Raw genomic sequence first — 12979 nt, forward strand, 5'->3', positions numbered from 1 at the left:
TTTGGTTTCTCGCCTCACTATATCTGACTTCCCTACGACACTGAGACAAGTTTCTTCCTTCCTATAAGCCTATATTCAAAAACTGCAATTCATTAGTGTGGGGTGAGAAATTTTAAAAAGTCCTGTTTCAAAAGGCTGGTAGAATATTCCGAGGCTGGACTTGAGAATCTAGCAACTGCACTCTGCAGACAATCAGATAAGCAGAGACATGGTAGGACTGATGACAAAGGCAAGAAATAGCACTTTCTTAGTTTTTAGAGTTAATACCCCCAAACTGAACCTTTGATCCAGTTGCATAAACTGTGTTGTTTTCTCTGTTTTAGATTCAGTTGACCTACAGAAAGCAAAGGAACATAATCAGAGACTGAATGAGGAGATTTTGGCTTTAAGAAATAGGGTTCGATCACTTGACTCAGAGAAAAAAAAAATGCTTGGGGAAGTGGTAAGTTGTTTGGTTTGTTTTTAGAATTTATTTAAATGTGTATAGAATAAAAATCAACAGCTAGGACAACCTAGGTATATATACATCAAACTTCGGTCATTAGTGAAGACTGATACTGGTGGCTATAGCAGCCCAGATAGATGCCGTACTTTGACATAGAGGCAGTCTATTAGTATTTATATTTTATGCATTTTAACTACCTAGGCTAAACAGTAATGTTATTGCTATTGTGTCAATTTTTTTTTCCAATTCCCTCCTTCTAGGATCTTTTAATAAGGATTTAGATAATAGTTTATACTTTACTTTGAATTGTATCATTGGCAACTAATACCATTTTCTCTGAATTGTGGTTCCGATTTCTATTTTCCCTGATTATTAATACAATTGAACACATTTGTATATGCTTTCTAGCTATTTTAACATAAAGATAGCTACTTACTTAAATAAAACAGAAGCTTAAGCAAGAAAAAAATAGCTTATATTGAACACATTTACCAAATAGAAATTATTACTCTATTATATTGAATAAGTTTGAGATGTGTTGTATTTTTTAACCATTTCACCTTTTAATTTATTGATTTTTAAATGTACTTCCAAGTTCTGGATATATTATATATCTCTTCAATTCTAGTTTATATTCATTCATATCGCTAGTGTGTAACATGATGCCTGGCATATACTAAGTGCTCAAGAAATTTTGTTGCAAGAATGAGCAAATACCCATTAGGATGGCTATTACCAAAAAAAAAAAAACCAGAAAATAAAGAATGTTGATGAGGATGTGGAGAAATTAGAACCATTGTTGTTGAGAATGAAAAATGGTACAGTCACTGTGGAAAACAGAATGTCACTTCTTTTAAAATGTAAACATAGAATTACCATTTAAACCAGTATATACCCAAAATAACTGAAAACAGGGACTTAAACAGTGCTCATGTTCATAGCAGTGTTAGTCACAATAGCCAAAAGGTTTAAGCAATCCAAGTATCCATTGATGGATGAATAGGTAAAGAGAATATGGTATATACTTACAATGGAATATTATTCAGCCTTAAGAAGAATGGAAATTCTGACATAGGCTACAAGATGAAAGAAACTTGAAGACATTTCTGCTAAGTGAAATAAGCCAGTCACAAAAAGATAAATAGTATATGATTCCACTTCTATGAGGTACCTAGTGTAGTCAAAATCAAGTGGCAGCCAGGGACTCAGGGAAGGGGAGATAAGCAGTTATTGTTGAATGGGTATAAAGTTTCAATTTTGCAAGATGAAAAGAATTCTGGGTGGATGGTGATGATGACACTGTACTGTGAATGTATTTAATGCTACTGAACTGTGTACTTAAAATGGTTAACATGGTAAACTTTGTGTTATACTTATTTTATCATAATTTTTAAAATGCAATAATAAAAAAGAATGAATAAACTATTTAAATTCTCTTAGTCTTTGTAAATTTACACATTTCATATGTATCATATAATTTATGTGTATTATATATACCAATACATATCTATATGTTTAATACACATGTATACATATATACATGCATGATAAAGTTCAGGAAGGGTACATCCCAAACAATGTTACTTCTGGAAAAAGAAAAGGGGTTGTGGGGTAAGGTTATATGAAAGAAAATATCCCTTTTTACTCCATATACCTATATACTTTTTTGACTTTATGTACTTAAGCGTTGTTTGAATTTTTTTTACATGAAGAGTGTATTCATATATTGTACATTTTAAAACAAGGCAAAACCCCCTCAGTACTCTCATATTTAAAATACTTTTGTATTTAAGGTTGAAAGACTTAAAGAAGAGATTTGTGAATCTCAAGAGATTAAGCAAGCTGGAAACCACTCCCCTGGAAAAACTGTGAGCACTGAACAGAGAGTAGAGGTATTTTAAAATCTGTGCTTCCTGGTTTCTAATTTGTAAGTGAGTTGCATTTTTATAGAGTATACCAGAGCGATTGGTGCTGATCATTTGCTACTTTCTTCTTATTGCCTTTTTCTATTGCTCAGCCAGTTAGAGTGGTAGAAGAAATTGGGGTACAGAGGATGGCTTTCTATTTACCTCTTCCCCATAGGGAACAATATGAAGAATATAATGGATTGTTTCTTTAAAGGAAAAAGGAATCTTACAAAGATAGATTTTAACATTTTTGGTCATCAGAATGAAGTTGATCTATAGAATCAACCAATGGCTGGGGAATGGGAAGTTGGAATCACACTTAAAGGAATAAATATTGTAGAGGACTAATAAGGTTTAGGCACTGTGTTTAGTGTCTACTCTTTTCAGTGTAATCAGCCTCTGAAGTAGTGAGCAAAGTCATCAATTGCAAGATAGAAGAAAGCAAGAGTCCATGTGTTTAGATAGGGCTGTTTCAGACATTCAGATCAAGGAGCTGGGGCATTCTTTCCTCTTACACACCTAAGCTGAGTGACATCCCTTGCTACTGAGGGATCTCATTCACAATAACTTGTTTTTATTTTAAGTCCCTGGGCCCCATTCAACTTCTTAGGTATCATGGGTAAGTACAGCTACAGGATTGCTTAGCTCCCAAGGCAAACAGTTAGTATCCTTCCTTGTTTTCCAGCCTCCCTTGCCTGTTAACAATGCGTTTTTATAGGAAGGGAGGGAAGAAAAGAGGGTGAGAGAGAGGAAGGTGGGAAGGAAAGAAGGAAGCGGGGGAGAGAGTGAGTGAGGAAAGAGGGAGGGAGGGAGGAAGGAAATGAATGTGTTATCAAACTTGTATTTTTACTAAGTGATTGGTGAGAATGGATGTCAGTGTAGTTTTAATTTTCATTTATCTATTTATATGGAGATTGAGCAATTTTCATATGTTTTTAAAGTTATTTGTATTTCTTTTATAAAATTAACTTACTGAAATATTTAATACAATATATACATACATATTTTAAGAATTGGGCTCAATGAGCTTTGACAATTGCATACATTTGTTCAACCACCATGATTGCAATCAAGAAAGAAAACATGCCTAAAAAGTTCCTTTCCCCTTTGTTATCAGTCTCCCCCACTCCACCACTTTCTATTACCATACTTCTTCTAGAATTTCAAATAAATAGAATCATCTAGTATGTACTTTGTGTGTGTTTGCCTTCTTTCACTTAAATAATGGCTTTTGAGATTTATCTATGTTGTTGCCTGTATCAGTAGTTCATTTTTTATATTGCTGCATAATGTTCCTATATATGGATATACCATAAATTGTTTACCCACCCACTGGTTGATAGACATTCAGGTTGTTTTTAGGTTTTGACTGTTACAAGTAAAGCTGCTACTGGTATTCACATACCAGTCTTTCTTTTTTGTTTTCCCTCTTAGATGAATACCAAGCAGTAGAAATACTGAGTCATAGAGTAAGTGTGTTTACTTTGTAAGAAATTGCCAGATTGTCTTCCAAATTAGTTGTACTATTTTACATTCCTACCAACAATGGTATGGAAGTTTCAGTTGCTCTTCATCTTTACAACATTGTTATTATCAGTTTTTTAATTCTAGTGGACATGTAGTGGTATCTCATTGTGGTTTTAATTTGACTTTTGAGAGTGTCTAATGACAATGAGTATAAATTTTAATATGCCCATTGACCATTTGTATGTGTTCTTTCATGAAGCATCTGTTCAAATCTTTTGCTCATTTTTAATTGAGTTATATGTATTCTTTATATTGAGTTGTAAGAATTCTTTATATATTTTGGATACCAGACCTTCATTAAAAATGTGTATTTCAAATATTTTCTCACTATAGCTTGTCTTTTCATTTTCTTAGCAGTGTTTTATGTGGACCAATTGTTTTTAAAATTTGATGGAGCCCAGTTCATCAATGTTTTCTTTTATAATTTAATGATAGCATACAAAAAAACCTATGAAATCTTTGTCCATACCAAGGTCACAGAATATTTCTCCTCTCTTTTCTTCTAAGGAGGTTTATAGTTTTAGCTTCTACATTCAGGTTTATGATCCATCAGAGATCATTTTTGTTTTTGGTGTGAGGTAAGGATTGAGGTCCCATTATTTCCAGTTGTATATCCAGTTATTCTAGGATTCAGTCACTTATTGAAAAGACAGTTATTTTCTTATTGAATTACTTGGGCACCTTTATTAAAAAATTAATCATACAGATCTATTTCTGACTCCATCCTGTTCCATTAATCTGTATGCTTATTCCTAGGATAATACCATGTTGTTGTATTGTAAGTCTTGAAATTAGAAAGAAAACATTTTGAACTTTTTCTTTTTTAAAGTTGTTTTTGGCTATTGTAGGTCCTTTGCACTTCCACATACATTTTAGAATCAGCTTACCAATTTTGATTGTGATTGCATTGAATCTTCAGATCAACTTAGTGATAATTATCTCACTAATTAATTATAAGTCAAATGTCTATTTCTGCTTTCAAGATTATCTTTTTCTTTTTCTTTCTCTTTCTCTTGATTAGAAAGTGTCTTGGTGTGTTCACCCTTCTTACAGTCCACTGAGCTTCTTGGATGTTTATATTCATGTCTTTAAACAAATAGTCATTTTCTTTTGTCTTTGAAGGCGACCATGATTATGGTCCATTCCTTGTTCTGTCATCCATATACCCACCCGAAGGAGACTGCTCTGGGAAGCAGGCACCAGAACAAATGTAGGATTGCCAGAGTGTCATTGAGGATGGTACCTGTAAGGGATAAAAAGCAAAGGCTTCAGACCACAGTGCAGATCTGACATCTTTTAAGAACGGGGAGAAGGAAGAGCCTCAGGCTCTGGTGCATCTCTGAGAAGTCTCATCCAGCCCAACAGGGGGCTTTGGCACAATGATAACCTGTGGAGGAATTCCATGTTAACAGGAATGGAGGCTGTAATATCCCCTCCATGCTCAGTCATTCACTGGAAGCTGCCTGGGAGGAGTATGGCCAAGAGGCCCACCTATCAGGTTATCACCAACTCCTGGTTGAAAATTCCCTTCCTCAGTCACTCTCTTGATCTTGATTAAGATGGTAGGAAGGAGTAAAGGCTTGAACACAACAGTTAAAATATATTGGGTTATATTTTAATACCACATGTGAAATGGTATTAAACACTCAATCAAGGACTCAATCAAGGACTAATTCATCCTATGTGAAGTTGTTACTCTGAAAGCAAGAAGCAAGTTGCTGAGTGATTGAGACATGGATCAAATTATATGTGACCTGGGAAGGAGAGGTCCAGAAATGGGGCTTGTTACCTGTGAGGATAGATATATAAGGCTCAGCCTATATCTAAGCTTTGTTTGTGAGCTTTCATCAGCAATATGAGTTATCACACTCTACAATTGAAGGATCTTTGGAAATATCATTGGAAAATTTAACACAGAATATGAACTGAGGATAGAAGAAGGATACAGAAACAAGAGATCCAGATCACTATCTGGTAATCTGGCACTCTTTTGCTCTATCTCTTTTTAAAAAAAAACACAAATTTTTGTCTTGAAATAATTTCAGACTTCCATAAAAGTTGCAAAAATAGCACAGAGAATTCCCATATACCTTCATCCCTCTACATGTTAACATGGTACCAAGTTTGCTTGATCTTACTCTCTGTCTCTCCACCCACACACATGCACACTTATTATTATTTTTATTTTGGTATCATTAATATACAATCACATGAGCAACACTGTGTTTACTAGATTCCCCCTATTATCAAGTCCCCACCACATACCCCATTACAGTCACTGTCTATCAGCGTAGTAAGATACTGTAAAGTCACTACTCGTCTTCTCTGACATGCATACTTATTTTTGAACCATTTGAGAGTAAGGTAGAGACATAACTTCTTATTCCTAAATGTTTTCAGGTATGTTTGCTAAAAACAATGACATCTCTTATATTCCATAATATAAATCTCAAAATCAGGAAATTAACATTAATGTAGTACTGTTATCTACCAAATGTGTTCAGATCTCACCAACTGTCTCACTTGATAATAAAAGAACAATTTTTTCTAGCCCAGGATCTAATCCAGGATCACACATTGCACTTAATTGTCACCTCTCTGTAGCTTCTTTAACCTGCAACAGTTCCTCTGTCTGTTGTTCATGACTTTAATAATTTTGAAGAGTATCGATCATTCATTTTGAAGAATGTCCCTTAATTTGGATTTGTCTGATGTTTCTTCACACTGTCATGCAGGTTACATATTTTTGTCAGGAATACTAGAGAAGTAATGTTGTATCATCTCAGAGCATTATATATCTCAGTGCATGCCTATGTCTCAGGACATGTATGGTATCTTTTGTTCTATTACTAGTAATGTTAACTTTGATCATTTGGTTGAGGTACTACCCACCAGATTTCTCCATTGTAAAGCTATTATTTTCCCCTTTGCAATTAGTAAATATCTTGTGGAGAGATACTTTGAGACTATACGTATTGTTTCCCATCAACTTTACTCATTAAAAGTTTCTGTTTTGCATCTTTTGTTACATTCCAGTTTACCCTCAGAACATGGAGGACTTTCGACTTAGTGGTAGTCTTACTAAGAGTGGCTAAACATTTTCTATCTTGTATATTTACTAATGCCCCTGTCTTATAGGTTATCATTTTGTTTGGGTCACAATACCTAGACTCATAGTCACAGAATTTTAGAGCTGGAGCAGGTATAATCATGTAGGCCAACCCCCTCAATTTACAGGTAGGAACCTTGAGGCTTAGAGATACTATATTACCGCCAAGTTGCATGGTGATTCTCAGCCTAAGCTCTGTCCTCCCTACCCTAGAGCCTCAAGCAGAAAGTGGATCAACTTAATACTTTATGGTACTTAAACACAGCTATTACTAGATTGAGCTGTATCACTAAGATAAAATTTCAGTAGGGAAGAACCTGTGGAACAGAGTTGGTCCTGTTCTGTAACATCTGTGTCATGGAAGGTCCTGTGGATTTAAATTTCTTCATGATAAAGAGCTTCTGCCCACTTACAGTCTGCACCAACTTTGTCATGTGAGAATACAGAATATCTAGAAAACGCTCAGTATTGTGGTCACTATCCTCTTCAGAAACCTTTAGCAATTCTTAATTTGTTATAATATCCGGTCTAAATTCTGTTTGGCTTTCTTTACTTCTCAAGAAACTGGCGTTTATTATCTGTAATGTTTAAGTTTTTACAATGACCATAACAATCAGTGATTAAGAAGCATTTGGGAATCTTTTTTCCTGCTTACAAAAGTAATGTAAGCCTCTTAAAAAAAACTCATGTGTTTCAAATCCCTTCATAATGTGAGGCCTCCCCTCAGTCTTGCCTTATCCCCTCAGTTTTTCATCTCACAACCTCTACCTAGTAAGACCAGCCTCTATGGTGCCTTTGAACATGCTGAAAATGTGCTCTGGTTTTTTCTTCACCTATCCACATCTCCCAAGGCCTAGTTGAAGACCAACCTTGCCCTGGAGAGGTTATCATCTGTATGAGATTATATGGCTTTATAAGATTATTGTCCACCTCACTCAGGGTAGCTTTTCTTCAGAGAATTGAACAGGCTTAGGAAAACAAAGGGATCTCTTAAAGTAACTTCAACTGACCTTCATTAAACCCATTGTATCCTTAGAATTTAACATAGCTACTATAGAAACTGCATTTTCAGAGAGGCTCAGAATGGGCATCAGGGAGGTTGTTTACCGTGGTGCAATACTTTGATGGAGGTCCATTTTTCACTCTTTCAACTATCCTCACCCACCCTTTCCACTTCATTCAGGAGGTGTTCTTTAATTTTATATGAAGATATAAAGGGAAAGGAATCTTGAGGAAAGGAATCTGCCTGTCAAAACAAACAAACAAATAAAAAACAGGAAAACCCTGAAGAAATGTTTTGCCAAATCATATAACAGAGCAGTGCCTGTCAAAGCATCCATTTGCATCAGAATTACCTGGGAGACTTATTGAAAGTGCAAATTTCCATTTCCAGACCACTGATTCTGAATTGTGGGAATGGAACAGCAATGCGACATTGTCACTGTATTTTTTAACTCCTCAGGTGATGTTCTTCTTTGCTAAAGTTTGAGAACCACTATGATATTCCAACAACCTTTACACATTCAAGTGTTTCCAAACAAATAGGATCAGACTAGGGTGAATTTGTAAAAAATATCTAATATTCTTTCTAATGTTTACCTATTGCTTTTATGCATCAAAAAGTACATTCAAAACTTGAGAACAAAAATGTGTGATCATAGTGTAAAACTCTATAGAGCACATCATTTTACTTGTTAAAAGATGGAACAAAACTCTAAATAGCACTGTAGAAGCCAACCCGAGACCAGAAATACCCTTTTTTTAAACCATGGATATATATGCACCCTTATGCCTGCAATAAAAATGGATTCGATTTTTAATACTGCAAAGCATTAAATTAAATTGGAAGAAAACTTCAGTTGGGATGTCAACTTATATTAAGTTGATAGTTATTTAAGCATTTAATGGAATCAATATACTTTTTCATAGTTATACATAAGACTATGCAAAATAGGATATTTGTCTTGACTTTACAGGTCTTGAAGATTTCACAAAAATTTGAACAATTAAATAATTTTATTGTAGGGAGAAAAGCCGCAGTTTCTAACTTAATTACAAGTGAAAATATATAAAAGATCTTGTGTCTAAAGTACCAATTTTGGAAGTAGAGATTCAAAGCCCAAAGGAAGAGAGAGAGGAACTCTGGCAAATAGAGAAAAATCCATATCACATTATTATTTGGGAGGGGGGGTACATTTTATTTGACTTGATAATTGTTAGAATTTGCCATCCATTTCCAGTTGATGTGAGTAAAAAAAAATTAGTTATAAACAAGCATTCCCCAGAGTTTGTCTTTTGCTATTACATTTTAAAACTTTTCCCCTGCTTTTAAAAATAAATTATTCTTTTTATAGAAAATTTGGAAAGCATGGAAAAGTGTAAGGAGGAGGTAATAACCCATAATTCCCACCAGGAAGAGATGTTAACATTTTAATTTTTCTTTCTTGTCTTTTTTCTATACTCATACATATATAAGGTTTTTTTTTTTAATGTAATTGGATTATACTCTGCAAAGAGGTTTTTTTTGAGCTATTTTTATTTAACACTGCATCTGATAATTGCTTTGAGAAACTTTCTTTCCTCCTTCCTTCCTTCCTTTCTTTCTTGTTAATCTTTCCCTCTAACTCTTATACTTCTACTTTTTTACCAAAAGTATCTTTCACGGAAACTTCTGAGGCTTTCGGCAAATGCATTACCCAACTTTGGCACAAAAACTAATAGACGCAGTCAAATTTTGTCTGGGAAAAAAACCTAGACCTGGATCATAGGAAGGAAGCAACACATGTCAATTCTGACTTACGGACCATAGGAAAGGATACATCAAGGCACTGGGAGAATATGGTCTGTGTATATAACAAAATCTATCTATTTGTAAATGTTTTAACATAAAAGAAGATTGTTTTGCCAGTTTGGGATCCCTGAATTTATCCCATCTTAAAAGTTGCTTTTAACTTTAGAATTAAACTTTAGTTAACTTTTGAGCTCTGAGTCGAAGACTCACAGCAGGAAACCCAGTTGCAGGTGTGAGAGAGCGTCCTGGAGAGAGGTGGGGTAGTGTGACGGCGGTCACGAGAGCAAAGAGCCAGGAACCTAGGGCACGGCGTTAAGTTTGCTGTAGGGAAAATAGAAAGTCTAGTTCTTGAGCACTGGAATAATGTATTACAGGATGTTTGAGGGAGATTGTTCTAGCATATCTGTATTAGATTGGAAAGTAAAAACAGACCAATTAATCCAGATATGAGCCGCAGATGATAGATAGTGGCTTACACTGAGTAGGTGGCAATGGAGATGAAATGGTCAGTCTAAGTGCTCTTCAGAGAAGGAACTGACGTTAATAATCAAAGATGATTTGGGGCAATTTAGGGGTGCTTGCCAATTTAGGGGGCAAGGCTGTGGCCTTAACTCACTTGGAAATGGGGAACCTTGCTGTGGAAAAGGTACTGGACTTCTATAAAGAGCTCCTTGCTGTCACCTGTTTCCATGACTTCGCCCAAACTACTTCCTGTCACTGGGACTATGAGAAGTCTACGTATCTGCCCTATGTTTCTCTCGTTTCTCTTCTGATGATATGTTTCCCTGCTTGCTTATGTCCTGTGTCCCACTTGACAGCCTCCACTTATCTCAGATCCATTACCCAATCACATTTAACAATAAATTGCATATCTTCCAAGTGTCAGGTACTGGGTAGATACTGAGGATACAAAATAAGACATAGTTCCTATCTTTATGATCCATATAGCCTGATGGGAAAATATAGGCAGTTAAATAAAGCAATATTAGATACTATGGGACCACAAAGAAGGGGCCCTGGCTAATAAACAGGCAACATTCTTAAAGGAAGTGACAGATTGAGTCTTGAAGTATAAGTAATCAAGGAGAAAGCAAAAAGATGGGAGTAATTTTCAGGGGTGAAATGACATGTGCAAGAGAAAGCATGATTTGTTTGAGGAACTGAAAGCAACTTCACTCCTGCTACTGAAGAGAAGGAATGGGAGAGGAGACAGTGAGAAATGAAGAAGTAGGCAGGGACCTGATCATGGGACTAGTGATGCCTGCTTTAGGAAGTTGGGACAATAGGAAACTACCGCAGGATTTAGTAACATCAGAAGACAAAAAACGGATTTGTGCTTCAGAAATGTCACTCTGCCTACTGTGTGGAAAATGGACAGTTGTTATAAAAATGAAGGTAATAAGACCAATTAAGAGGCTGTTACTGTGTTCTAGGTGACAGAGGGTGGTTTTTGTGCGGTTAGAGAAAAGTGGATGGAATTGGGAAGAGGTAGCATCAACGGGACTTAGGGACTAATGAGTATAGGAAGTGAGGAAGAAGGGGTGGTAGGCCCAGAGTTAGATTTGGGAAGACTAGGTTAGAGAGTGTTTCAAGAAGAAAGGAATGCTTCATGGTGGCATGTACTGACATGAAGTCAAATAAGAAATAAAAAGTGACTACTGAACTTAGCAATAAAATGTAGTTGAAGACTTGAACAAGAGCAGTTTGGGTGAAGGGAAGAAAACAGATTGTTCTCTGAATCCCGCCAGTGGAAGGGCGAATGGCAGTGAACTGAGGAGTGGGTGGGGACTGAGGAAGTGGAAATGGTGAGTGTGAATAGTGCTTTCCAAGAAGTTTGGTTGTGAAAGGGAGAAGAGAATATGGAACTGAGGTAAGAGGAAATGTGTGTATGTTTAAATGCTGATGGGAAAGAGTCTCAGAATGGACAGGTTTGGGATTCAGAATACCAGAGGAGGGACTAGCCCTATTCCGGAGGTAGGTCCCCTTGTCTATTGTAACAAGAGGAAGAAAGGGAGGATGGACAGAGACTGAGTGAGTCTTTAACTTGAGAGAAAAATTAAAAGACTTACTCAATGGTTTCTGTGTCCTCTGCGAACTAGGAAGCAAAGTCATCTGCTGAAAGTTCATAGTTCGTAAGAGAGTGAAAAAAGTTTGAAAAAAATCACTGTTGGCAAATGGAGAAGAAAGGTGACTAGGAAGGGCAGGTAGTGCTGAGGGCCCCGTTAAGGCTAAAGACCCAGGATTTATATGGCATCTGTCTTTGACAATATGTGATATTCTTTGTCAATATTTAGTATAGGCACGAGAAGGCAACTGGATTGAAGGTTAAGGTTTTGCCACATGAGTGAAGTAGAAGGATAGCAGGGCAAGAGAACTGGATGTTTTAGACAGTGATTAAAGTAATGAACTCTAGATTCTACATTGGGTAAAGAAGCAAGTGAAAGGAGCTGATAGAAAAACAAGAGAAATTGAAGGTACTTATGACTGCACTGAGAACAAATTATGTGAAAAGAAAAGGTGAAATCCAGATATCTAATGTTAGTATTTCAGAATGAAGCAGTAGATATAACCCACATGTGGTTATGCGAGCAGCTGGCCCAGTGTGAGAGATGAGAAGGTAAGTGGAGCTAAGGAGACTGAGGAAGTGAGATGCCAAGGTGTTGGTGGGTGATGACTGTGGACCTTGGAATCTTCCGGGATGATGGCAGGACTTTGGGTGAAGAAGACACTAGAAAGCCACGAGGCAAAATCTTCAACAGAAAGGAAGTAGAAAGCTTTACAGCACACCTCACCTGGTCCTGTGCACACAGAAGCTGCTCAGGAAGCCAAGTTGACGGAGTCTGGCAGTACATCTCTTCTAGATTTTAAGCACTTCTTTAAGGTAATGGACTCTGTCTTGTTTTTCTGTTTATAGTGGGTTTTGTTACAGAATCTTAGAATAGGAGAAACCTACAGGAGATCCTCTAGCCTAGTAGTTTCAAATTTCTACCTTCCATAACTCAAGGGTCGCTCAGAAACTACCATAGGAGATGAGGAAAGATCGGTGAGTGGGACCCATTTCAGTTAGGGATCCACTTTTATCTGTTTCATACGTGGAGTTCTGTGTAAGATTTTGTCTCAAGAAAGCATCCACAGCTAAAATAAGTTTGAAAACTGCAGGTATTTAGGCAAGTCTTCCTTTTTCACGAAAGAATTCTCTG

At 36.3% G+C, this 12979-nt stretch overlaps 1 protein-coding gene across 1 annotated transcript in view; it reads left to right on the plus strand.

Moving 5' to 3' along the window:
* Nucleotides 1-254: 254 nt before the first annotated feature.
* Nucleotides 255-12979, plus strand: part of CCDC30 (coiled-coil domain containing 30) — a 92278-nt gene continuing 79553 nt past the window's right edge. Inside the window, exons 1-2 of the mRNA XM_036893085.2 lie at nucleotides 255-442; nucleotides 2239-2337. Coding sequence (XP_036748980.2) covers nucleotides 428-442; nucleotides 2239-2337 — 114 coding nt within the window. The 5' untranslated portion in view covers nucleotides 255-427. The remainder of the gene's footprint in view (nucleotides 443-2238; nucleotides 2338-12979) is intronic.

Source organism: Manis pentadactyla, chromosome 4 (assembly GCF_030020395.1).
Source record: "Manis pentadactyla isolate mManPen7 chromosome 4, mManPen7.hap1, whole genome shotgun sequence".
In the NCBI taxonomy this organism is placed as follows: Eukaryota; Metazoa; Chordata; class Mammalia; order Pholidota; family Manidae; genus Manis; species Manis pentadactyla.